Here is a 26222-nt window from a genome sequence, read left to right on the forward strand (position 1 = left end):
AAAACCGTACTCCACTGAACACTCTTTGACTTTGTAATGAAATGAGATGTACATATATATGAGATATTTATTTATCCATATGTATGTGTGTAGAGTTACTAAGGTATATAAAAAGCAAAGAATAAATAAAACCTAATGTGTGTGCCTTGTGTTATATTCACCGCATTCATGTCCGCATATGCAGACATTTCAAAAAACTTCGCGGGGCGCACACGGGAATACCTTGGAAATTTTCGAATCAACTGTGTTTGTGTTCATTTTGATACCAACATGTAGCCAAAGTTGTTAAAGGCGTTTGCTTTTTTGACAGTTTCCTTAACCCTTGTAACCGTTAAATGTTTAAAAATATATGATTGCTCCGTTACCCTATACTCCGGAGTATACTAAGTTTGTACCCTGTCCATCCATATGTTATTGTACAGATCGATTCAACTTGTCCGTCCGCCTGTATATCTGATGACTATGGTTTATTGCAACCTACAAGTCACAATTTCGAGACATGTTCGCGAAATTTGGAAAGCCAACGTGTTTTGTCCAGAGATAATCGCATAGCGTAGACAATATAAAATGGTCGCCACCATCAAGCTGATGTTCGTGGATTCAAATTTCAGTGTGGACGAGCATACTTGGTTCCTAGCTATACGCACCCACTTCTTTCGAATTTACTGCCTGTTACAATTATAAGACAATTCTTCTGAGTGATTGGGCATATTATTAAAATCATTCAAAGAAGACGTGTATGAAAATAATTACCATAACTCAATTCATTAAATTTTCACTTTTGAAAAAATTAATAGAAAATCGTTTTCTTCTTCTTCAGAAATAGATAAATCATTGAGTTGAGTGAAAACGTCTTTGACATCTAATTTTTGTCATTTCATTACGAAAGTAAGAAGTAAACTAGAAAGTAAAACGAATTTTATTAGCTTTTCAATCAAACCGAGTGACAGCTTGGTGCAGTTTTAAGGCTGACTTTGCTGTCCGTTGAAAGATTCACTGCATACACATTTCTCCGCAATTTCGGTTCTTCTAGGCGCGTTTACCCTAACTTCTTAACAAACTCCTGACGGTCTAAAAAGTATTTTTAAGAAAGCAATTTAAATAAAAAAAAGATAAATTTTTCGCTGATTATATTAAGAACTAAAGCACTGTCAAGTTTTGATATCAACTTGAACACAGTCAATAGAAAAACTTGAACCGAGGAATTTTTTTGAAAGACGTTTAAGGGAGAGCTAATTACACTTGAGTGAGAGGAGATCGAAGAGGAGAAAAACTTGAGTTTGAAAAAATTGACTTTTTTTTTTAATTGCATTTGAAAATGGTTACAGTAGATGGAAAGTTCGACAGACATAGAATATCAGTATATACAGTCTGTTATAAATGTATAAATGCTCTTATGACAAAGAAGCATTTCACAAATACAATCTATCATATATTTAAATTTGGTAAACAGCCTTGACAAAGTCTAATGCGTTTAGCGAAAGCAATTCTAACAAAAACACCTACATTTGTTGAAGCACTCCTACACCAAAATCAAAATCAATTTGTTTCTTATATACCGTTGCCTGATTGAGTTAAACTCTATCCAATCAGGCAAAGGTAGATAGAAATGCTTTGCTTGTCATAACTAATTTTAACGGATTAAGATAACATAAAAGCCACTAATCACTAATCAAGAATGTCTTGTAAAAAAATCGCTTAGTAGAATAACAAATCACAATAGGCTTTAATTGATGATATACTAGATGTATGTATGTGCATGGTATTATCACTTTAATATCAGATTCGTGTCACAATCAATGAAATTTGTCTTCCTTTTAAATAAATGAAGAAAAGTTGTGTTGTTTTCGGTTGTTAGGTAAAGTTTTTTTGTCAGCAAAATACGTTTTGACATTGTTAGGGGCAACAGTCTAACCCCTTTTGATTGTAAAGGTTTAAAGTAAAATGCTTTCAATTTTTTTTAAAACTTCATAAAAACTAAAACTACCTTAACTGATTTTGATTTGAAGAATTTTGAAAATCATTGTCTCTTTGGGTTTTTTGTGCTTTTTTTTTTGGGGACAATCAATAAATCGAAATTAATTATTATTCAATATTTATTAAAAATAATTAATTGAATTTCAAAAATTTAATGTAACGAGTTTTGATTTTTTTTTGTTTAGCTCCCTTTATTTTATTATTATTTTTTTTTCTATATAAAAATATAATCAAATAATTTACGGCAAAATTCCGGTTGAAATAGATAACAACAGCAAACGAAGTTTTCCATTGTGTTGTCCCATCTTGCACAATGAGCGAGCTGCTGTCGAAGGAAAGGGAATTTATTGAATTAAACGAACAACTAGACCTCATAGCACGCTCCGTTTTGGACCAACATAATAGTAATACGGCAAATAAAAAAAATAAAACAAGTAATACAAATAAAGGGCAAATATCACAGCGATCAGAAAACAAATCACCATCAGAAATGCCAACACAAGAGCAATTCAAGCAAGTCATGTCATCGGGGCAAGCTAATAGCTATGGGAAGACCGCCGCGAAAACCGATAATCGTATTGCTGTATTATCGAAAGGCAAGGGACAAAGTGCGCTTGTCAAAAAACGGTTAGGTACTGAGCGTATTACTGAGGGTGTTGCAAGTGGGCAAGTAAATCATTCAGTACACAAGGGCCGTATAAATCGGACCAATGGTAAGTCTCTATCGTAGTTACTTAAAGCAAAATGTTTCATAAACTGAAACTTTACGTACGTAGCCAACGCACCAGTGACATCTTTATCACAGGCTCAGACAAGAAAATCGACGTACAAGGGTAACGAAACCAGTCGTTCGGTAATGTCGAATTTTAAGCAGTCCGGTGGAGCAACACCGGCAACAGCAACGTTCACAGTTAAATATCGCAATCCGAAATTTGTGGAAAGTCCTTCATTAGAAGTACTAGTCAAGGAGGAATATTCAGCTATGCGTTGTGAAAAGCTGAATATGCGAAATTCGACGGGTGCCACACCAGTTGCGAGTAATACCTCGTTGCAAGGTCACGAGCACAGGTCCCAATTAAGCACGAATAGTGCTCGTCGTCATGTCAGTACCGAAGGTCTAATCAAGTAAGTTTTTTCATTTTGGTCATTTCTACATTTTGAAGTGTTGTCGGTTGTATAGGTTTTTAAAGTCAAAAATAACTATTTTGGAAGAGGATCACGATCGTATCAACCAGGAGATGGCCGAGCAAAAAGAACTTTTAGAAAAGGCTCTGGAACGTTCAAAGGTTATGGAGCAGCAACGTGATCAGGCATTTATGAAACATAACGCTGTCGCCGACCAGTTGTCCAAAACTGAATCGCAACTCGAAGAAGCCAATCGTCGTCTAAAAGAACGTTCGACAGAACAAACAGCACAACAAAAAGAACTAGAGACGGTTAAGCGAGATTTAAAGATTGTCACACAAACCAATAAAAATTTAGAGAAACGTCTGCTCCGGGTTAACGAGGAGCTAGAAAGTGCACGCAGCACGTTGGGTGCTATGAAAACTTCGGAACGTGAATTAAAAGATACAGCACGCACCGAATCTGAAGCCAAAGATAAACAAATTAAAAGTTTGAAAAAACAGAGAGCCGATCTATTAAATGCCTATAAGAAGCAATTATTCCTCATTGACAATTTAAAACGCCAGAATTTATGCATGGAACAGTCCAAAATGATAGCCTATGGTGAGAAGGAATTTTCTAAAGTCCTTGATTGGAAAATGCATGATTAGCTGTTCCACACTAAATGAGAAATAGACGAGCCGGCGAGTGATTCCCAATAATCAATCCCAATAAAATCCAGTAAAAATCAGTATCAATAATATAAAGGAATGTGTATTCGCCGAATTCAAAATGAATGCAAGCGTGTACTTGTTTGTCTTTTGTTAAGTAACTTGTTAATAAAAAGTAGAAAAAATCTAATTATATAAAACGCTTTCAATTTATTTTTAATTATATCTAACACAAGATAAGTCCTTAAGGAATAGAGGAGCGAATAATAATAAGTAGTCCGTAGCAAGTGTTTCTTGTATAAAAGCTCGTCATACGCTCATGGACAGTATCAGTTCACTGTGAGCATTCCTAAGAAAAGTATCTCGAGTTCAAAAGGGGAAAATACTTTAAAGAAAAGTTGAAACATGTTCGCGTTACGTTCCTCGATGGCTTTTATTGTAATCCTTTCCGTTATGGCTGCAGTTATGCTAACCTCAACTGAAGCCGCCTACCGTAAACCGCCTTTCAATGGCAGCATTTTTGGTAAACGCAACAATGTCGGTGAGTGTTCGTAGAATAAATCGTGATAAAAACATGCTTATGCTTATGCTTTACATTGTCTTTCAGAATATGATAATGCGAAGGCTTTCTCAGCTATGTGCGAAATAGCTATGGAGGCTTGCCAATCTTGGTTTCCTCAAGCGGATAGCAAATAAATTTAAATAAATAAATTTTTTATGAGCTTCTTTACTAAACTTACTCTAAACATATTCATTCGAATTTTGAATATACTCATGTGTTGCCTGGCTTCTTACATCATATTTTTTTTTGTAAAATAAAATATTTTAAAAATAATAAAAAAATTTCCAACTCTTCATAACTTGTAATCTTAATTTTTGTAATCCATCATATCTAAAGGAAAACAAATAACAGGCCACGGCGTACTATCACACATATATCTTTGTCAGGTTATAACAAAGAAGCATCTTATATGTCTTTCTTACTTTTTATTTCCTTTTTTTTGAAACCAACCTCCTGCTGCGGCTCGTATTTATGTAACTAGGTAATAGGCCTATGGTTTTATAGTTTCTTAATAATTGAACAAATTAAATGAAGAGATCTTGTATGAAGCATTGCGTTACCTTCCAGCCAGACGACATCACGGACCAGAAGTTAGCCATGCGTATTTCACACCCTGCATCCATTGCGGCACAAGAGTATGTTTCTGTAAATGAATTTATAGAAGAAAGAAAACAAATATTAGATACTCTTTAGGCTACGTAAATTCGAAGTTGGACCTCTTCTTGGCCTAGGTCGATAGATGCGACTCGAATATTAAACATTAGTAAACATTGTTAAACATGTCAAAATAAACATTATTAACATTATAATAACAAGGATAGACACAAACTTGCCTTTAGCATACAGCGAATGTTTCATTATGATGAGGCGGTGAGCGCAGGCGTAGGGTTCCTTTTTAATCTAAAATAAATTAAAAATAAGTCGATAAGTGACATATAAAAATAATATTTATATATTGATTCCTTGTCGTTCGGCATATGGCGGGCGGTGACCTATCTATTGTAAACTAAGATAGAATAAAAATAAATGAATAAATAAAATAATAAGTACCGAATTATGTACCGTTTTATTCATTTCCGATAAATGAAAAAGCGTTTCGTCATACACACTTGTTACGTTATAAACGCTAACGCCCAACAAAGAACGAAGCACACCGTTCACCCAGTACAATCACTCAATCGTTTCGGCAGTAAGGCATTAAAAATCAGAAACTTAGCATATATAATCTTGCAAAAATCATATGTATTGATCTGAAAATTATATGTGTGTTCGAAGCAAGAACGATTTGATTGACACTTTCACGTTTAATAAAATAAATTGCAATTATCTCAAGGATAACCTAGAATACATGATAATACAACGATTATTGAAATAAAAACGTTTTTATATTATCCGTTACATGGTTGATGCAAACATATTTGCAAAACATTGCGGATGTGCATGGACACGTAGAACGGAAAATGAGGAGAGAAAATGTATTCACGTGAACAGAATTAACAAAAAATACATACTGACCAACCCCCTTATGAAACTAAAATTTCGTGGATGCTTGAGGAACGGAAACAAACACAAACAATGAGACATACCCGTAGTTAGCAAGAACGGTCAATAGATAAACATCATGTGAATTCTATAATTGCCGTGAAAACATCATTGAAAGCGACAGCATTCATCCACTGCCGAAAGGAACAGAAAGACACATCCATACTTTTCAATTCCTTCGCCCGCTCTCCCCACATCAACCACCCAATGTGCAGCAAATTTTTAATCGATTAAAGTCATCTTCTTTTAGTTTTCTTTATGATTTATTGTAAAAAAAATATCAAAATTCAATCGTAACACACAAAATTTATTAGTGAATTAGAATAGAAAACCATTTCGCATTGAGTGGATTAACAAAATACAAAATTCACCCTGTTTTTAAAAGTTCAACAAAGGATGTTACACACTGTCTATTGTATTTTATGGAAATTTTTTTAATTAATTTCCGTTTAGGAGAATATCTCCTAAATGAAAACAAAATATCAAATTTGCTAATAACATCCAATACACCAAAGGACCTTTCGTTTCATTGCATCCTCAATGTGTATTAGAAAGAAACACAACAAAGCAAGATTGCCAGTTTACCAACTGGGGCGGCGGTTATTCAACTCGGCTAACAACAAGTACAAGTGAAATTGTAGCTCTTCAAATTTCGAGTTTTTTTTCCAATAATTTGCAGGGAAGACAAAGTTTTCTTACTTAGTTAATTTTTAACAAATAATCTCGCCGCCATTTTTTACATTATATACATATATACATATTTATGCTTGTGATATAATACATAACTTGGCGAGTATCATATAAACGAAATGATAAATTTTCAAATTAATATGGCGGCACATACTTGTTGTTTTAGTCTGGTACTTGGTCTGCCATGTGAAAATTTGCAATATTTATTTGTTGTAATGTTTTAATGTAATTGTTCTTAAAATTGATTGCAAACACTTGTTCAATTTCAAGCGCACTTGATTACAAAAGACCTCATACGTTGTCTTCGCTGAGAAGTTAAGGGCTTCCCTAAAGACGATGCCAGCAAGCTTGTACATTAGCAATGAAAAGTTGTGGAAGCTTTTATAGTTTTGGAAACACTGCGTATCATTGTTGTTGGTGCGACGGGTTACATCGAAACACCTTTCGTTTGGGCGCAACATTTATCCGAAGAATGTTTTCGACCTTTCTACTAAAACTGGTATAGATCGCTTTTAAGGAATGGGGTGATGATATTGGAAAGAGGAGCACTGAAAATGACTTCCGTCGGCCACTGTGGCTTGAGCCGTTCAAAAAGCTTATCATCGTCGCACTCAAAAACAACGCAAATTCAAGAAAAAAATTTATCGCTTAAGTATAGGCATACACACTAAGGACGGAAAGGTTACCAAAAATAACGTCTCAACGGAATACAATTGAACACATAAAAGCATTACACCACCTCCTCATTACGGTGAAGTAGGAAGCGATTTCGTTACGATCAAGCGTTTTTGCATTAGCTTGAAGAAACGTGTCATCACTTTACGCAAGACTTTGTTCAAGCATACTAAACGGTCAGCTTTGGAGCAAGTCAAATTGAAATTTATTTATACTTCTTCGAAAGTGGGCAAGGGTCGCTCCCGGATAACGCCAGACAAGTTAGCCTAAGCTAACACAGCTGCATAGAAAAATCAGGCAGAAAACGAAGCAAAGTGAAGGTAGTTAATATTTTTTATAAAATTAACTCACAAATTACTTATCTTTTGCTTTCTATTTCAGAATATTTGAGAATTTCAGAATAGAAAAGTCCACTAACAATGCAAACAGAGGGAATTCTATATTAAATCGGTAAAGTGAAGGTAAATATATTATTATATATATTTGTATTTATGTATTACTTATGTATTTCTTCTATTTTAGATTAAAAAAAAAAAAAGTCCAACTCTGCGCTCATCGCCTCATATACGTGAAGATGAAGGTAAGTTTTCATTTATCCTTTCTTACTACTATGTATAAATTATTCATTTCGTTTTATTTCATTTTAGCTTTAAAAAAACTATCGCATCAGCGGAATGAAGATACTTCTCTAAGCCAAATACTAGATTAATTTAGCTTTGCAGATATCAGAGTCGCAGAGTCGCTTGTAATAAATAAGAAAAATAATCAAAAAATAGCAGCTCTGTTAAATGGTAACGCCACTGTGTTATCTAACGGACCAAATTATCTAACAAAAATTAACAAAAGCCGTCGGCAAAACAAAACCTTTGCTTTTGGAGTTGATTGTGATGGAGAAAATGTGAATAGATTGATCAAGCGGGTTGCAGCTATAGCATCTGCTATAAATATGTCTTTATCCGTGATTGTGTTGAGATGGTTGAGTTTCAGAAGCCAGCAACGCATTACGAATTTTTAATAGAATCGTGCATGCATAGTTCAACAGATTGAAAACAATCTCAGCTCCATTCACACCGAACATCATCCAATTTTGCGGATGATAAAGTCCGTAACAAGTATTAACCCCTTACGCGGCCAAAATCTATCTCGAAGATCGGATGGTTCCATGGAACCATCGATCGGGAACATGTTTTTTTTTAATCGGTTTTGTTTGCAAACAATATTATCATCAGATTAGCAATTTCACTAACTTAAGCACTTCTTTTACTATTGTCATTATTATTATTATTATTTGTGATTATTAAATGAGCAAATTTATTAGCATATTAAAAATACCTAGGTTTGATTCTTTTCCTGTGGCTGTGGTTCATTCGTGCTTTACTGGTTTTCATGGCGCTTTTTTCCTTTACATGGTTTATAAAAAAAGTATCACGTCTTGTGAATAGAGAGAGAACAGAGTTGCTTTCAATAAATGGTGGAAAAGCACCGTACCAGTTCTGTTAAATGGGAATAAATGGTGAAAAAGCACAGTACCAGTTCTATAAAAACTATTGGCAATGGCAACAATCGTTCGCTAAATGAATTTTATATAGTTTCCTAATTTTTTAAGTTATATTTCTTATCTTGGCACAACATATACCCATTATTTTTTGGATAGATTGTAAATTAAATATGTAATTAAAAAAAAAAAAAAATGGGGAAAAAATAAAAATTGAAAAAAAAAAATAAAATAATAATGTCCAAATTTGGGGCCACTGGGCATTAGAAGTAGTTTATGAAGAAATGGTTTCTTACGAAAGTTCAAAAGAGATTTATGAAGCATCAGATTCTTAAACTTACAAATTCGAACAAAAATTCTCAAACTTACAGAATCAAACAAAAATTCTCAAACTTACAAAATCGAACAACAATTCTCAAACTTACAGAATCGAACAAAAGTTTCTCATACTAACAAAATCGAACAATAACTTTTTCAAAGATTTTTAATACACTATTAGCATTAATAAACAAACAAACATTTTGCAAGTATTTTGCCGACAAATGAAATATTTTTTATATATGTTTGTGTTTTCATTGGAACCCCTTTTCTTGTTGAATGTATGAAGGAAGAATGAATGCATGAATTACTGAATGAATGTGCGAATAAATAAATGAAAGAACTAATAAGTTACTGTGTGAATGAGGGAGTGCATAATGAATGAAAGATTGAATATAGGAAGTAATGAACAAATGAATGAGTGAATGATTGAATGCGTGTTTGTTAAAGTTACACAAAGACGAACGTGACAGATAGGCGTAGATGAAAAATGATGAAATATGTCTCATTGACAATAGATTATTTGGAGTAAATATTTGAGAAATTTCTCTAAGCAGTTGTGCTCTATACCATAACTCCCTGCAACGAATGGAGAGTTTACAGCTACAGCAGGATGAAGAATGCATTTTAAGAATAACATATTCAAAATGCTATACGATGGATATAGTCCAGGACCCTTTTAAACAAAAAATTTAAAAAAAGGTTAAAAATTGCGTTCGGCAGCCGAGTTTTCAAAATATGTCTTTCGACAAAAAAGCCTTAAAACTTCCAAGTGCTCGCAATACAGCTGTGTTCGGAAAATAAAAGTTTCTCTATGCCCTTACTCATCTTTCGATAGTTTAAGCTAATAAAACGAATTGATTTTCTGAAAAAGTGCAGTAATTCCTGGTCAGCCCGTGCCCGATGAACGAAAAAACACCCCAATTTTTTGCAATCAGCTTTTTCAAAAGTTGAGAGAATTAATTGCCACGCATTGATGGCGTTTTCGTGTTGTTTGCTTTTCGCTCAATTTAATAAAAAATTCAAACGAAGACAATGATTTTATTTAAAAATACAAATATGTATTTTGGTTGTATTTAAAAAAAAAATATTTTCCTTACATTTATAGTATTTCTTATTGACTTACAATAATCAAAGATATAATAACGGATTGTATAAGTGCAATTTAATGGATAACATATAAAAACAGAAAAAAAAGTGGCCTTCGAATGTTTATTCAGTTCAGTTTGTGATCTATACTTTTTCTTATCTTTATATATATTTTAACTTAAATTTTACACTTAAAGCAAAATAAACATCAATTTTATGCTTAATATAAAAGAAGTGGAAACAAAATAAAATACAATCTAAAAAACCTTATTTTCCAGGCACTAGGCGACGCTTTTGACGTAACTCATTAATATATTTACGCAAATGAGTCATGTAATCGGTCATGAATGTTGTGTAAGCCTAAATGAAAAAGAGTATTGAAAGCAGAGAAAATATTAAAAAATAGAAGTAAAAACAAAAGTACAAATAAATACATACAGTATCTAGAACGTAACGTGGGACGTAGCCTTTCAAGTCCAAACACAAGATCCACTCAAATATGCAAGCATCACGTTTACCATCGACCGGATGCATAGCAAATCCAGCTACAAGATTTTCTCCTCTGCCGAAAGTAATACAAAAATTGGAGTTAATGCTAATCATCGACCCAATAACATAACGTACGTATTCGCCTTGAAGCGAATTTTATTTAACATAAATTTTTATATTGCTCCTGGAGATCTCTGCGGTTTTTCTTTATGTCTTTGCGGGTTTATATTCCGATGTTTTTTCCAAATCCGTTTAGCGTTTTAACTTGGCAAAGTTGAAAGTAGAATAATATATGGCTTGGGCATGAAATGAGAGATATTTCGACTACGAGTTTGTCATAATTCGAATCAATTGCCTAAGGAGTTGCACAAGCAATTTCTAACATGTATTTTAGAACAAATTAGAAGGAAACAACCTACACCGTCCTACAATTATTCATATGAAGTTTTTTGAAATTAAGGCTTTACAGGGAAAGTGGTCAAAAAGGTGATCTGATCCGACACATTTTCAATAGCGTTTGTACTTGGGGTAAAACATGTCAGCCGACCAAATTTCATCAAGATATCACAAAAATTCTGATTTGAGCATTGAATACAAGAAAACAAAACGGTCAGACGGACGGACCACCTTAGACAGATTCAGAAAATTAACTTGAATCGATTGCTGTAATAAAAAGGGGGACCTACTTCAAGTCTTCTTGACTGTGGGATCTATCCGCACAAACTGGGACTACAAGTGGTGTAGTGGTATAGAAAAGACGCAATCGGTATATTACACAATACCAACGAAGGCTATGATGAGTAGTCAGGCTACTTGGCATCTTTCGTGCCAATTAGTATTCGGACAGTACACGAAACTATTTTGTTTTCATCATGAGATAGTTAAGGATTTAACTGGCTTACCTAGTGTATTTACTAATTGTCGGAACTTTATTATAATCGACACTAATTGCGGCACTAATCCATACTTTTCCCTTAATTGAAGGCTTAGAGGCAGCAGTAGTAGGTGTTTGTTGTTGAATTTGCAGATTTTCATCTAAATGCTCTTTGGCATCTTCGAATTCTTCCTCTAGCGGAGGAGGATCATCGAAATCTAGACGCAATACTTCCGTGAAATCTTTGGCTCCTAAGCTTCTACTAAGAGTTTGAAAAGCTTCTGATCGCTGCGCCTGTACAGATAAACAATGATCTGTACGACAGCTCCCCACACTACCGGGCATCCTAGTTACGTAACCTTCGCTTTCGGATACCGTGGAGACACTTCCTTCGCAGGAACCATTCAGTATTTCCTCATCACTGCTCTCCTCTGCGTTGGCAATGCCATCATCACACATTTTGCCCTGACGAAAGAGACGCCAGCAACGTAAATTAACGAAGTCACGACTTTTAATCATGCCACCACCACCGCCAACGGTCGCCTGATAAGTTATGTCAGTATAAGAGTTAATTTTCTGCAATATGCACACATATCCGATCGTCATGTTCTTTTTTTTTTTTTTTGAAGGCAAATACTTACTTTTACAATTTTCGATTCAAGCATTGTAGGATTCCAGTGTGGCTGTCCTTCGATTTTATAAAATAATTCCTCACATAAAGCTTTTGGAGAATATTTTAGGCGGCCCTTGAAAAAATTATTTAGATTCTCGTTCAAAATCATTCAAGAAATATATTTCGAATATTTTCAAGTACCGTTAATTTATAGATTTTACCCAATTTTTCCCGATGTATGCTACAAATCGTGTCACCTTTCTTAGTTACTTTTTCCACTTTCCAATCCGTGCATTGCAGCAATTCATACGCTTTTCGCACACAATCTAAGCCCATTTGATGATATTCTTCATCCTAAAGGAGTAAAAAAAAGCAATTGTTGTTTTCATTAAACATATGAATAGAAATTCTTAGCACCGTCATGACAGAACGTTGCACATCAACTGATGTCACCCTAACATTTAATCCAATTATAAGATAATCAATTTTTGATCTCGGTTTTAGAAAATTTACATTTTTAGAATATTTTTCCAGTAAAAAAAAAAAAAAAAAAAAAAAAAATGTTAATCTTCAATGCAATTCAATCCGTCTAAGATTTGATATGATAAAGACCTTGTAACTACGTAGAGAATATCTCGATGTCGTTGTCGGAGTAGAGCAAAATAACTTATTTCGATTTCAAGATTGAGCTATTCATGTATAAATTATGTAAATGTATTCTATAGGTATTCAAATCAATAATGTACTAAATTCTGAAATGAATTAATACCGATTGCAAGTTAAAGATACATACGCACCTGCTCTTCCTCTTCATCGGTGTCATGGGCGGAATCTAAAGGAGAATAAAAATCTGCAACACTTTCTGCGGGACGCCTTTCATTGTATGAAGCTAGAAAAGGAGCCATTTGGGGAGCGCGATCAGTAGAAGTCGTACCATCTGCAAAAAAGTGATATTTACGAATTGATAACATATATACTTTATTAATATCATAAGAAAGTCTTTGAAGTTTTCTATACATTGCCAAAGGAGGGGGTATACTTATTGCGTCATAATGTGCAAAATCTCATTGTGTTGAAATTGAACCAAATTCGTCAGAGGACCCGATCATAGCGCAACATAATTTGCGACAACCTCCTTTTTCAAAAGTAAAAAACATTTGGATTTTTCTCGTTACTTATAAACCCACACACACATTTGCATTTATATTATATGGGTGTTCCTGCAGCATCTGTACAAAAATGGAAAAGATCGGCCGCTATTATAGAATATTGAAATTTCATTCTTTTATCGACATGTTTGTAGCATCCAAAAAAAAGTTTCAGAGGCCGTATAAAAATCTACATATCATCGATCAGTGCCAAATGTTGAAGATTATAAAAGAACCGGGCCCAGTATAATTTTCTTACAGTTTTAACTCCTACCACGTTCAATTTAAAATTCTGCCGCTCATCCGTTGCTTGTAATCTTTAGGCATTCGTTCATATTTTCTGTCCAATAACACACACACAAATCAATAAGCTCATAGGATAAGACATAGATGTTGCCACTACTAACGTGTCTCTATAGTTTACAGGATAGTGCCGTCGTTCAGACGAAATATGCCAAAATTTCATGACATTCCGGTCAAGAGTTTTCAAGTTACAGCTGTTTTAGTGACATTACTTTTGTAATTTTAAAAACAATCGAATGATCCGAATTTCGGGTATTGATAAAGCATTGCTTTTTAATAGGAAAAAATATTATTCAAATAAGGCAATGACTTGGCAAGTGTTATTTGCAAACTGCTCCTTCGAGACAAATGGCAGAAAAGTGGTTTGCTGATTCTAGACGCGGCCGCACAAGCATCAATGTCGAAGGAAAATTCGACGGTTGTTCCAGAAAACATAGAGAAACCTGTAAAATGAAGGTGGCTGCAATGCCTGGCAACGCAATGATATCGAAAGGCAATTTATTTGCTTGCTTTTGATCAAGAATAACTTGTTGATGGTTGAAAGCACTCTCTGTAATTTTTCAGGCGAATCACTACCGAAATTCACAATTTTTCAAAGTACACGCTCACAGTAAAGCGTAAACTGACAGCAAATCAGTTTTCCTTAAGCGAAAAAATCGGCCACGCCTGTACCAGATTATAAATTTTTAACTTTTTTTACTTTTTTGACGTTTTCTACTTAATGCTGATAAGGTAAACAAAAACTATTGCGTACATTTCTCAAATGGTAAATAATAACCTGCCTAAAAATGCCTTAATTCTGAAATAGATATGATAGACATCGCAACCTGGTGGATTGATTTTCTCTTAATAATATTAGGGATATTGACATAAAATGAAAGAACTATGGTGGACCTGGTGAATTAGTTTGTTCGTAATAATACGAGACATATGGTGTCAAATAAAAGGACTTGGAGAGTAGAAAGCGAAAATGTGTCAGTTTTAAATCAACTATAGTAGACGTCACCTAATTGTAAACAAATTTTTCCTAACAATACCTTTTAGTGAAATAAAAAGTGAAAGATAAATATTTTTGCCCCATTCAATTTTTTATGGCAATAAGTAAAAGCATGGGGCGCCCAAGATTTTAGTGGTGGTGGATATGCGAGGTTCGGCCCCAGCCGAATATAATTTTTTTACTTGCTTTTTTCTAAACTGTAAATCAGTCAACGCGTTAAGAATTTAATACACTATCGATCTACTGCATACTTACTGGAAAAGTAACGGCGTGCGTGACGTTCTTGTGGTATGACTCGGCAATCTAGAAACCAAGCTTCACCCCAAGCTAACACAAAAGATGTTATAATAAGAATTACTTCGAAAATTTGTTGCCTGGAGTCCACCCACTGAAACTTGTAAAATTTGAATAAAAACAAAAAAACAATAAAAATATGTATTTGAACTTTTATACTTACATCGAATAAAAAAACTTTACTGATTAAAAATAGACACGAACCGCTAGTAGATAGCTGTAAGAAAATTGCAAAGTTAATATTTCAAAATTTATCAACAGATTTACTTACCGCTATAATGAACCAATGATTTACGTACAACAAAGCATAAAATAGTATTAATATTATAAAACGGCAAATTGCAGCAACGACTACATCGAAAAGCGACGTATATATAGTATAATGTACGATTTGCTTTTGAAAAGCTTGAAATATATTATCACCATTAATCTATCGTAAAAGAAAGAAAAATTTAACTTAAAATTTTTTTTTTTTACAAAACTATTTAAATTGAAACTTACCACTATACATATTAACCACAATAGAGAAACAAAAAATAAATCAAAAGTTACAAATAAACAGAAAAATCTCCTCACTACCGACATGCGCCCATCTTGCATATAACCACCAAGAAATTCCTCAGTTATAAGATTTATCGAATGAGTGCGCGCTAAAAAAATAATAAAAAAAAAATAGATAGATTTTTTATAGATTTCATTAAGTTGAATTCACGTACGCATATCAATCGGAGGATTGCCAAAGCGCGATTGCATCATTAGACGTGACTGAGTTATTATCAATTCGGCAGCACTGCGTATTTCATCGGAATCATTTTGTGACATTTTCACGACATGATTATGGCACAATCTAGAAAGAAAAATTCAATATAAATATTAAAATTAAATTGTATTAAACTTTTTCATTAGATCATGGCTTGTCATTTTGTCCTCTATAGCGGATATTTTATATTTACCATATCTTTGTAACGTACAGAAAAATGCATTCAATGCCCCGTAAACAAGTAATACCACTGTAGCGGGTTATGCGTCACCATTAAGGACCTTACATCACGCTGTAGGTATTCAAATAATGACTTTTCGAAATGAGGTGCTACAAGTGAAGGATTTTCAATAAGGTTTTGCGGATGTATGCAACACTCAGAATGACTTGGGATAAGACCATATTATATTATACCGATCGAGTGAGAATCGCCTTTTCAGTCGATTTCAAGTTGTCCGTCTTTCCTTTTGTTCAATCTACAGGTCAGAATTTGTCAGATGATTTGACGAAATTTGGTACATTAGCGTATTTTGCCACAAGGACGAAGTGAAAATTCCGGTCTGACTATCAATTAGTTAAATCTACGTATCATCCAAGTCGAAATCATCTAATTTTTGCCAAAAAAACCGCCATATTTCTCTTGTATTGACGATAATTGCGTAGTTCATCCATGCTTTGACTAAACATTTAGATCATATTATACTGGCTTCCCTCCCTGTAGACATGATTTTTAGTTTGCGCAATTATCCCAGAGTTTTCCCAACAGGCTTAACGATATGGCTCGAAAAATGTACTGAGCAGCACATATGACGGAAGAATAATTAAAATATGTTAATTTAGACGAAACTATTGGCGCCATTTGTTAAAAGGCATCTTTCACAATCTACCAATAAATTGTCAAGTTACGGCGCTTCAAGCAACAGCATCATTTGTAATTTCGATATAAAAGTTCGAAGCAACATAATTAGCACGTTTGATAAAAAAGTTTTCTTTTTTTATAATATTTTACTTGGAAGAAATTTTTATTGAATTCTGATTTCAAATGTGTTCGTTAGAAATTAGTGACTGCAGAACGATGGTGAATTTTTGAAAGACGAATCAAAGATTGATCGGCCAAAAAAAAACACTGCAACAGTTGCTGCAGACTCCCTACGAAGTCGGTGCTATGCTACTGAATTATAAAATATGATTCAATATATGAAAAGGAAGTCTTTGCAATATTTGAGTCTACATTATCATGCTCGCCAATATCAACCACCGACTTTCCGTTATAATTTATTTAAGCTTCTGTCGTATAATCCGCTCGTCGCTACATCGTTTCAATTAAAAATCTCAAGAACTCGATCATTTCTTAAACTACTACTATACTTCGTTAATAGCCGTTACCCCCTTTTTTTTGATATAGAGTGAATATGGACTAGACCAAAGAAATAAAGAAGAAATAAAATTAAAGGTAATTTATCTGACAACGTTTTCCATAACCTGCAGCAGGCAATACAACTCCAAAAGCTCTCAAGCAGTAAGCTTTCGCTAATTAATCATTTAAAAATGTAATTTGCTAACGTAATAAAGCTTATAAAAGAAAAAAATATTATTTACTTAAAGAGAAAGGTATTTTAATTAAGCAAGACAGTTCCCAGCGTTCAATGCTCTTTGGGAGCCTATTCGATGGACAAAATGCGCAATACGATTGCCGCGTAAACGGTCAGTTTCTTCATTACACTAAAATCACAGTGACCCGGCGCTCGGAACAAATAGCGATTTTTCATGAAACAACATGTAAAATCTCAGCGATCCCGAAAACGTAACGATTGCGTATTATTTTCTCTTTAAGCGAAACAATGTTTTCAAATAAAAAAGCACCAAGGCAAATTAGTCCAATTATTCAATATTTACAAGCAATCGCTAGAGACGCGTTAAATTATTTTACTTTAAATAACTCCGTCTAAATGCCTTCCAAACACCGTCACACGACAAAATCTTGTTCTGAAATCTTTTTAAATGAAACTTAAACTCTTTTTAATAATGAGTTTAACTAGTCTAAACTAAATGCGCGAAGGTTATAAATAGTTAGTTCAGTTACTCTTACATACAAATATAACGATGTTTTTCGTATGCATAAACAATTAACTTTCCGAAGAATTTTTAATTTTTTTGTAATGCTCCTTTGTTTAGAAATAGATTCGTAAAGTATCTCCTTCACTATGAATTAAAATTAACATTGGTTTTATTTTTCTTTTCTTTTTATTAACAGCTATTGCTTTATCAAAACGAAATTAATATCTTTTTCTTTCAATATCCATTAGACTTTAACTACTAAACAAACAATTGCTTTTGTTAGTAAAAAAACAATCTTGTGTTCTTTTTTTAAATTAATTCACTCACTTTTTTAAGAAACGCGCTAGTAAATATATACTATTTATTTTAGTAAGAAAGTTTGATACGATGAAATTATTTCAATTACTTATTAAAAAATAAAGGTATTTAACAACAATTTTAATTGAAAGCAAAATATATTTTTCTTCTCTCGCCACTCTCTTATTAAATTTGACATTTGTAATGCTTAGAGTTGCCAATATATTTCTAATTAATTGTGGCACTTTGTGACCTCAACATACTCTCACAAGAAATACCAATTAATCTGATATGCGGTAGTATAATGGTTTTACTGAGGAGCTTATGATTAATTTAAGTAAAAAGTTAAAATTTCTTCAAAACTTTAACCGATAGAATGTCTTATAAAATTTTCGCAAGCACTTTTCACTAAAATGCCATTTATATTTACATTCTAAATAACGTAAATTGCTACAAACCTTAACTTTAAGCTCTTGTACTGTTTGCCCAATGACAAATCAAATACTAGTCCAAATAACAATAAAAATTCCAAAAATATACCAAATACTGAACAACAGACTGATTTTAGTGTACATGTGAAAGAGAAACAAACGATGCCCATAATCGAGAACGAGCTTATTTTACAATGTATTCCACATTATTAACTTACTTGTTTGTTCTTTTTAACTTTTGTTTAATTATAATATGGAATTTTGTTGTTGCTTGATATGAGTGTAATTCTAGAAGAAGGTTCTTTAGAAAGTTATTTCTTAAAATAAGGCGTCAATAAAATCGTTCAACTTCTTTTCATCCATTTGCATGTGCATGAAACAATGCGTACTTAAACAAAAGCTGCAAATTTTTCGATGAATCTAAACAAAAGCTCAGAAAAATTCTTCTTGCAAACTAAGCTGAAGCGAGTGGGTTGGCAGCCGTGAGTTGTCTGGATTAGCAAATTTGCGTCGACAAACCCTCTCTGCCGAAGCCGACTGTAGTAGCGAATGTGACCTGACGGGTGTCAACAACCAGTATAAAAAGGCTCGCCACTGCATTCTCCGCCTTAAGCAAACCTATTTAGCCGACTTGAGTAGACTAACAGTAGCTAACCTTTTCCGACTTATACAGATCAAACTAAGAAGGTTGGAAAAGTTGGGCTAGCCCAACTGAACTAGATAACCTGAACTATATAGCGACCCAGTTGTCTGAACAAAAATATCTACTTTTGTTGTTAGGCATTGTAAGGGCCAAAGTTTTTAAGTCGTTTTGGTTCTGTACCTAGTTTTAGGGTATTTGTACATATTTATAGTAGATTAAGTTTCACTTTATTGTGTCCCAATTTTAATATTATGTGTTGTAGGCATAGTTTTACATAGTATAGATTTCAATTAACAATCGAAATGGAAAATAGAAGGTTATCACATTCAAAGTAAGACAGCTGGAAAACGCTTGGCACTTGCTCCTTCTTCGCGATCCAACGGTCATTCAGTTGCTAAACGGGAAAAAGATATTCGTAGTCATCCGATTAGAGCCCGTAGAGGAGCCTAAATAGGAGTAAACTGATAGGGAGCAATCCAATTTGACTAATTAGCTAAAACGAATAACTTAAACATATATAATACGAATTTAATTTCTTTGTCGAATAGGTTATGAATGAAGATAGGAGATTGCATTGAAAGTATTAAAGTAATTGAAATTTTTTCCTTAGATAATATTTGATTTTAATGGATAAGATTTGTAGATTCATAAATCAAAGATTGAAAATAAAGAGATTAATTACGATGTAACAACTGAAACGAAATAGCCGAGTGGATTAAAAGCCCATGATAAACTTGCACGCCGAGTCGGAGGGTAACTGATATATACCCCGAGCCATTTCATTTACAAAACTCTTTCCGTATAGGAAAAATTGTAGTCTTAACAACATACTAGGGCCCTAAACGTTAAAAATTGAAACATACTCTTGCTTGTTCGCCCTTGAGCAAGTTTCATCAAGCCGCGGACAATCCTAAATACAAAAAATTGAAGCAAACCTTTTTATTGAGAGCCCCTGATCAAGTTTAAGAGCAGGTATAAACGTGTAGTGTAGTTTTTAACGTATAGCAAAATTGCTCTAAAGTCTGGAGCCAATAATTATTAGACTTTCAGATTCCTGATACTGGTTTTCGATAAACCCCAAAATTGTGCTTTTATAAAAGAATTAACGAAAACCAGCAAAAACGATTGTGATTGAGGGCTACATATATGGGTATACTTTGTTGTTGCTACGCTGCTTGATTTATAACGATCGAAAATTTGATTATCTCTCACGCTTTTCGGATAAATTACATTACATATGTTGTCGTCAAAGCGAGCGAGAGTTTAAGAGAGATACTTGATCAGTGCCCAGTATTTGTATTAACAACTCTTTCGCATTTACTTTAGTGATTACAGATGATTTAAGGTCAAAAGAAAAATCTTCGAAAAACAAACAAATGATAAGACTTGGCAGTCCTAATTATTACTGTCGCCGTTTACAAAATAAAATAAAAGAAGAAAATTTGCAAATAATTACATACTTAAAATTAATTTAAATATTAATGGGAGATTTAAATTTAAATTATATCGCTAGTATATTATGGGAAATGGTGAGTTTGATTCATTTATATTAAAGAAAATACCATACGTACATACAAATGTATTGAGTAACTTTGTGTTCGACAGTGGAGAAAAACGAACGATTTCATGGAGTAGGTTTTCAATAAGAAACGTTTATTGAATTTGATGAAATGTTTGTAAAATTAATGAATATTTATAGAATTTTTGGATATTGTGAAAAATATATGGCGAAATTTTAATTTTCTTTTTTTCGTTTGATAAAACTTAACCTGCAGACGATAATATTTGAGTGTAGCTACTGAGCGTCTTTATGTATGCCTTATTGCGCGAGTATTTTTGCTGGTGGTGTTGTTTGAGTGAAAATAGCGAAAAACTTTTAAAAATACAAAGAAAATAAGACATGTTGGATTTTAGGAAATAATCGAACATCGACTGAAGAAACACTAACCTGAGAAATATATTCAAAACGAAAGTAGTGTTAAATTCGCAACACTTTAATAAAAATTATAAAATAAATTATGGCTGATACATCATTGCCTTCGAGTGCAGTGCCTGACTTGTTAGTTGGGGTAAACGCCGTTCTGCGGGAGAATTCAACTGAAGCTCACACCTCAGCGCACAATAATGAGTCCGGAAATTATCTCAATCAGCTTAATATTACATCCGGCTCCCAGGATTTAAATGTTGCTAGTACTGAATCGCAATATCCAACATTAATGCCGCGATTGCAATTGAAACTGCCGGCACTGTCTTCCAGCAGCAGTGATAGCGAAGCGGATATGCTCAATGGAAACGCCGGTAGCACGACCGACGGAAACGGCGATCGGCCTTCATCCCCGCCGCCCAATTGCGCAATTTGTTTGAGCCGTTGTAAAAACAAATGCCTTACCGATTCGTGTATGCATCAGTTTTGCTTCAAGTGTTTGTGCGAATGGAGTAAAGTCAAACCAGAATGTCCATTGTGTAAGCAAACCTTCAAATCCATTATACATAACGTGAAATCGATTGACCAATTCGAAGAATATCATGTGCAGAGTCGTACAGTTGACATACCGACTCCACAATTTGAATTAGAATCATTTGGGCTTGTGAGTTACGTCGATCGGTACGTTATAGTCCCTCCACCTCGTTTCCCCCGCGGACGTAGCACAGTCACCGTTACATCTGGGGCAAGTGGCAGTAGGGGCTCAGGAAGCTCGTTCGGTGCCGCAAGAACAACTAGACCTTATCCTGGTGACTTCTTAGATGAATATTATCGGCGTAATCCGGATGAAATAGGTGATGCGGCACTTAGCCACATGTGGCGAATATATATTTATGATCGAAAATTGTTCGCATTACCAGTCTGTGACATAACCGGTCGTTTTCGCGAAAGCAGCGCCAGATTCTATAGGTAAGGAATGTAATGTGTTATGATATTTTGCTTTAACTTGCAATCGTTTGTACAGAGAGAATCCTGCTCAAATGCACCGTTTAATGCCGTTTATTCGACGTGATATTCATTGTCTATTGGATGTTACAGCTTCTAATGCATTTGACAGCATTGCAGAAGCGCTAACTGTTATGAATATATTATCGCCGGCTTTCAGGCGCAGAGTCCAGCCCTTTTTGGGGGCAAAAACTGCCCATTTTATTCATGAATTAAATAACTTTGCTCGTTCCCCCTACGATATGATTGGCTATGATAGAGCAGTACGTTATTCGATACAAATTCAAGAGGAAATAATTGAATACTCAGTATCGGAAAGTTCGGACGGAGATGATAATCTTTTAATTGATGCGACGACGAGAAATAGATCTGCTGGAAATGGTAATGTAACAAATGGATATGGCTTACTCTATATGTTAATATAATTTATTTCATTTTATTCTAGCCATAAATTTGTCGATGCATGATCGGGCCAGTTCCAGCAATGGTGTCAGGAATGAATCAATTATCGAATTGGTAGATGAAAGTGACAACAATGATCCTTCAACTTCAACATCAAGCCGCGAACAACCTCAACACCAGCTTCAATCCAACCAATGCGCTAATGTAAATACTCCCTCAATTGCTGCAGAAAACATAGAACTGTCTTCGACAAGCAGTGATGAATGCGAATTTGTATTGGAACGAAAACCCCCACATCTACGCACTCCCGAAATGGTAAGCCTCCATTCGGCCTCTGATTCTGACGTAGTTTTTGTTGATGAAACGAAGCCATTAAATAAGACCAGCTTCAACACGAGTGATGAAGACACAAATTTAGCTAACAAGAACTCATCTGGCCACAACAAGCAAAGCAACACGTCTGAAGCAAGCAAACGCCAAAGCCCAAATAGTGAGAATACAGAAATGTTCAATGTAGGGGCGAGCACATCAGCGGGATTGCGCTTTAGTGGGCAGGATTTAGGTCAGGTCGCAAGTAATCGCATGTCAAAAAGAAATTTACGTAAAACAGCACAACGCAAAAAATATATGAGCTACAGTCAAAGTTGTGATAAGAGATTAGATAGCGATTCGTATTCACCTACTAGTAGCACGTCCACAAGTTCTACATCATCAACATCGACTGAAACTTCCACAGAGGGGTTATCAATTTCTTCTACTGATGCAGAATTTCATCCAACTGAGTTGCGAAGAAGCCAGAGAAATCGTAAATATTGCAGAGGAAACGCCCAAAAACGTGCTATAGTTACACGAAAAGCAAAACGTGGCTCACGTAAGCGCCGTAGATCCTATGACACTTCTTCGGATGATGACGAAACATACCCACGTCGGGGGAAAAATTTTGCTCTTGTTATGGCTTTAGGGCAAAAATATAACAAAAAACGTCGGCAGCATCTCCGGAGCGAAAATAGCGAAGAAAATGATGCGGAAAATTCATGGCGATTAAAAGCTGTAAACGAACCGCTTAGAAAGAAGCAGCAACAACAAGTAAGAAATTCACTCAAAAGAGCGGCTGAACGTAGTAGTAGTAGACATTCACACACATCAAAATCTGATGCGAATCAAGAAAAAAATCATAAAAAAATGAGATTGGTAAAAGATGAATCAAAGGACGTTAAAAACGAAATTGCTAGTGATAATGATGATGATGGCGACGACGATGACGACGACATAGATAATTTGAATCTAAGTACATTAAAATCTATCTTAAAAGGCGAAAAGGCTAACAATACGAATCAGGAAAATGATACTGCATCACAATTAAATACACTTCAAGCGACCGAAAGAGATGTATCCGCAAATAGTATATCGAGAGAGATCTATGGGGTAGAAACAACGATATTGGAAGATAACGTTGACATCGCTTTGGAAAGTGTGCACAGGGAAGCATGCGTGGTAACTTCTACGATAACTTCTGTGACCGTTGATGTTGTACCAGAAACGGCTGTCACAACCGTTATGAGAACTGCAAGCGGCAGTGACCATAGTTCCTCGGATGAGGATGGTGACGAAGAGGAATATACTAGCAACTCTGTACCACCAGCTACTGTTAACATACTATCGACAACAGCTGAAAGTCAACAATTTAATATTACTGCTGATTTTCCGGATAATAGTTCAGACAGTAGCACTTTCCTCACAGATTCCAGTGATAGCAGCACAACAGCGACTGAATCAAATGACGGACGGGATTACGATTCAGCTTAAATGAAGTAAGTTTGAACATAATTTAAAATATTTGCAAACTATTAGTTTATTAGCAGTGTGACAACCGACATTACTTATGAAAGTATAGAAAAAAAAAAGAATCTCTTCCTTTCAAATATAATTTTAACTTTGAAAATCCCTTGCACGAGTCGTTTTCAATAACGCGATCAAATTTGTCGACATTCCGTCGCGTGTTTTAAAAACCAAACGTTTGGAGGCGCCCAAGCTTTCTTATTTGCTCCAAGGACAATGTTCGGTTACTAGAAGAAGATAAGAAAATTCGTTTCTCTTTATTTCAGCAAGGAAATCATATGAATTAAATATACATATTGTTTCCAAAGCGCGAAATGACGTTTGATGAAAAGAAAAGGAGATAATTTGGAATGTTCTTGATTAATGTAATTTAGTAAAAGAAGAAAAGCGCCTATAGATATACTTTTGTTAAAAGAACAACAAGTAAGAACATTATATATAATGAGTCGATGGATCACCATCAAATACATGTATGTGTAGTCATATGTTCCTAATAAAAGCAAATTTCGGAAATTTTATCTTAACAAATTTATAACAATAATTATGATTTCTTACGATTAATGTCGTCTGCCGTTTGAAAGCCTTTTCGCAAATAGTGCAATTTATGATTGTTAGCCATTTCATGGTTAAATTTAATATGTCTTTTCAGAGCGAACGGATTTGATGATACCTTCGAACATATTGGGCAAACTGATTCTTGTTTACCACCTTCAGGATGTTGTGTCGTCTTATGACGTTTCAAGCCACGTGGCCCGCTTAATTTAAGGCCGCAGATGTCACAGCTTACTTCCGGCGGTGGTTGTCCCGTGTGTTCTAACATATGACGTTCAAAGACATCGCTGCTCCTTATAGATTTTCCGCATATATCGCATACCTTCGCACACTTATTTAAGTGAACATTTCGTATGTGATTATTAAGTAAATATTGATTACCAAAACTGGAAATTGAGAAGATGTTAAAGATATCGATCAATTTGATATCTTTAGCTATTTTGCTTTTGTTTCAAGTACTCACGAACTATTCGGGTTAATTTTCAAGATTAATTTGCAAAATGAAGTAAGAATAATTTTCTAAATATCTAATTTTCTCGGCTATTTTACAAATTCCAAAAACAAGCAAATAGTCGATCTTAGCCATAATACTAATAAAGTATACATGTGCTACCGCCGATCACAAAGTAGGGATTGAGCGCAAACAATGCAAATTATACAAGCTTACCTTTTTCCGCACTCACCACAGCGAAATTTTCTCTCTTCTTCGGGGATATGTATTAAGGTGTGCGTTCGCATAACTTTCCAAGCAGCGAATGCTTTACCGCATACAGGACATTTGTGTATTTTTTCCCGATTACTTTCGTGAATTTCCCAATGCAATTCTAAAGAACATCGATTGCCCATAACTTTACCGCATTGGTCACATTTGAAGTAATTTGGATCTAGATGTTGATGTTTTACACGAATTCTTTCTTTCTGGTCGTATAGTATACTTTTCTGGTCGTATAGTATACTTTCTGGTCGTATAGTTTTGACAGTTTCAATGATTAACAAAACTTAGATATGCACGTAAGCGAAAGAAAACTTTAAGCTAAAAAATTCCGTACTCTCCCTTCTATTCTGTTCAGAGTAAATTTTCCGATTGATTTGCACGAGCCCTTTAAAAGACTATAAACATTTAGTCAATGAAAATTATACATAAATTCCAAACTCAATATATGAGTTAGATATATGGATCGATTCAAAGCCAAGCTGTGTTAAGCGTATAACATTTTGATGAAAGTTTGAAAACCCTTTGTCTAGCTGTCCTCATATAAGAATGAAATAACGCTCATGTGACTTTCAGCATATAATTTTAATCCGAAAATGTCTTCAAATTACAGCTGATTACTATTATGAATTGTTTGAATAGAAAATTCTTAATTATAATAATATTTGTGTATTATTATTTGTTTTCGGTTTTGTCCCTGGCGTCTGTTTCCTTGCTGTGAGCGCGTATCTGGTAGTGGGCGCCTATTGCGTTCTGCG

The 26222-nt window shown here is 34.4% G+C and overlaps 5 protein-coding genes across 9 annotated transcripts in view; 3 read left to right on the forward strand and 2 right to left on the reverse strand.

The window, feature by feature from the left end:
- The first annotated feature begins 2266 nt into the window (after nucleotides 1–2266).
- On the forward strand, nucleotides 2267–3752 carry LOC119641011 (coiled-coil domain-containing protein 186). The gene is made up of 3 exons (XM_038039431.1): nucleotides 2267–2690; nucleotides 2754–3102; nucleotides 3158–3752. The coding sequence occupies exons 1-3, from the start codon at nucleotides 2291–2293 to the stop codon at nucleotides 3750–3752; spliced, it is 1344 nt and encodes a 447-aa protein (XP_037895359.1). The 5' UTR covers nucleotides 2267–2290.
- A 353-nt stretch (nucleotides 3753–4105) lies between these two features.
- Nucleotides 4106–4588, forward strand: LOC119640960 (neuropeptide SIFamide). The gene is made up of 2 exons (XM_038039355.1): nucleotides 4106–4293; nucleotides 4360–4588. Exons 1-2 carry the CDS (start codon nucleotides 4158–4160, stop codon nucleotides 4446–4448), a joined length of 225 nt encoding a protein of 74 aa, XP_037895283.1. The 5' UTR covers nucleotides 4106–4157; the 3' UTR covers nucleotides 4449–4588.
- Nucleotides 4589–10094: 5506 nt separating this feature from the next.
- LOC119640975 (steroidogenic acute regulatory protein-like) lies at nucleotides 10095–18090 on the reverse strand. 4 transcript variants are annotated; one of them, XM_038039383.1, is made up of 12 exons: nucleotides 17987–18090; nucleotides 15558–15688; nucleotides 15343–15491; nucleotides 15113–15271; nucleotides 15005–15058; nucleotides 14803–14941; nucleotides 12897–13036; nucleotides 12301–12453; nucleotides 12128–12232; nucleotides 11515–12029; nucleotides 10562–10685; nucleotides 10095–10483 (listed from the first exon to the last, which is right to left on the reverse strand). In XM_038039383.1, the coding sequence occupies exons 2-12, from the start codon at nucleotides 15661–15663 to the stop codon at nucleotides 10391–10393; spliced, it is 1737 nt and encodes a 578-aa protein (XP_037895311.1). In that variant the 5' UTR covers nucleotides 15664–15688; nucleotides 17987–18090; the 3' UTR covers nucleotides 10095–10390. The 4 variants fall into 4 exon arrangements, with proteins under 4 accessions (XP_037895311.1, XP_037895310.1, XP_037895308.1 ...); XM_038039382.1 differs by having other exon boundaries at nucleotides 10098–10483; nucleotides 11515–12062; nucleotides 14803–14935; nucleotides 17987–18089; XM_038039380.1 differs by having other exon boundaries at nucleotides 10098–10483; nucleotides 11515–12062; nucleotides 17987–18089.
- Nucleotides 18091–20463: 2373 nt separating this feature from the next.
- Nucleotides 20464–26222, forward strand: part of LOC119640944 (E3 ubiquitin-protein ligase Topors) — a 7154-nt gene continuing 1395 nt past the window's right edge. The window contains exons 1-5 of one of the 2 annotated variants that reach the window (XM_038039319.1): nucleotides 20464–20559; nucleotides 20806–21923; nucleotides 21979–22340; nucleotides 22405–24172; nucleotides 24850–24932. In XM_038039319.1, the coding sequence (XP_037895247.1) occupies nucleotides 21049–21923; nucleotides 21979–22340; nucleotides 22405–24167 (3000 nt within the window). In that variant the 5' untranslated portion in view covers nucleotides 20464–20559; nucleotides 20806–21048 and the 3' untranslated portion in view covers nucleotides 24168–24172; nucleotides 24850–24932. Of the gene's footprint in view, nucleotides 20560–20805; nucleotides 21924–21978; nucleotides 22341–22404; nucleotides 24173–24849; nucleotides 24933–26222 lie in introns of those variants that run through there. The other variant, XM_038039318.1, reaches the window with a different exon arrangement.
- The window catches only part of LOC119641012 (zinc finger protein 58-like), a 2255-nt gene continuing 215 nt past the window's right edge, over nucleotides 24183–26222 (reverse strand). The window contains 3 exon segments of the mRNA XM_038039433.1: nucleotides 24183–24800; nucleotides 24802–25138; nucleotides 25420–25750. Coding sequence (XP_037895361.1) covers nucleotides 24681–24800; nucleotides 24802–25138; nucleotides 25420–25750 — 788 coding nt within the window. The 3' untranslated portion in view covers nucleotides 24183–24680.

This window comes from Glossina fuscipes, unplaced genomic scaffold (assembly GCF_014805625.2).
Source record: "Glossina fuscipes isolate IAEA_lab_2018 unplaced genomic scaffold, Yale_Gfus_2 133, whole genome shotgun sequence".
NCBI lineage: Eukaryota > Metazoa > Arthropoda > Insecta > Diptera > Glossinidae > Glossina > Glossina fuscipes.

Coding starts and splice junctions, on each gene's coding strand:
- LOC119640960 (XM_038039355.1), top strand. CDS start 4,158: ATGTTCGCGTTACGTTCCTCGATGGCTTTTATTGTAATCCTTTCCGTT. Junction 4,294..4,359: donor TGGTAAACGCAACAATGTCG/GTGAGTGTTCGT, acceptor ATTGTCTTTCAG/AATATGATAATGCGAAGGCT.
- LOC119641011 (XM_038039431.1), top strand. CDS start 2,291: ATGAGCGAGCTGCTGTCGAAGGAAAGGGAATTTATTGAATTAAACGAA. Junction 2,691..2,753: donor CCGTATAAATCGGACCAATG/GTAAGTCTCTAT, acceptor TTACGTACGTAG/CCAACGCACCAGTGACATCT. Junction 3,103..3,157: donor AGTACCGAAGGTCTAATCAA/GTAAGTTTTTTC, acceptor TCGGTTGTATAG/GTTTTTAAAGTCAAAAATAA.
- LOC119640975 (XM_038039380.1), bottom strand. CDS start 15,663: ATGTCACAAAATGATTCCGATGAAATACGCAGTGCTGCCGAATTGATA. Junction 14,942..15,004: donor GTAAAGTTTTTTTATTCGAT/GTAAGTATAAAA, acceptor AAATTTTACAAG/TTTCAGTGGGTGGACTCCAG. Junction 12,063..12,127: donor TTGAATCGAAAATTGTAAAA/GTAAGTATTTGC, acceptor TGCATATTGCAG/AAAATTAACTCTTATACTGA.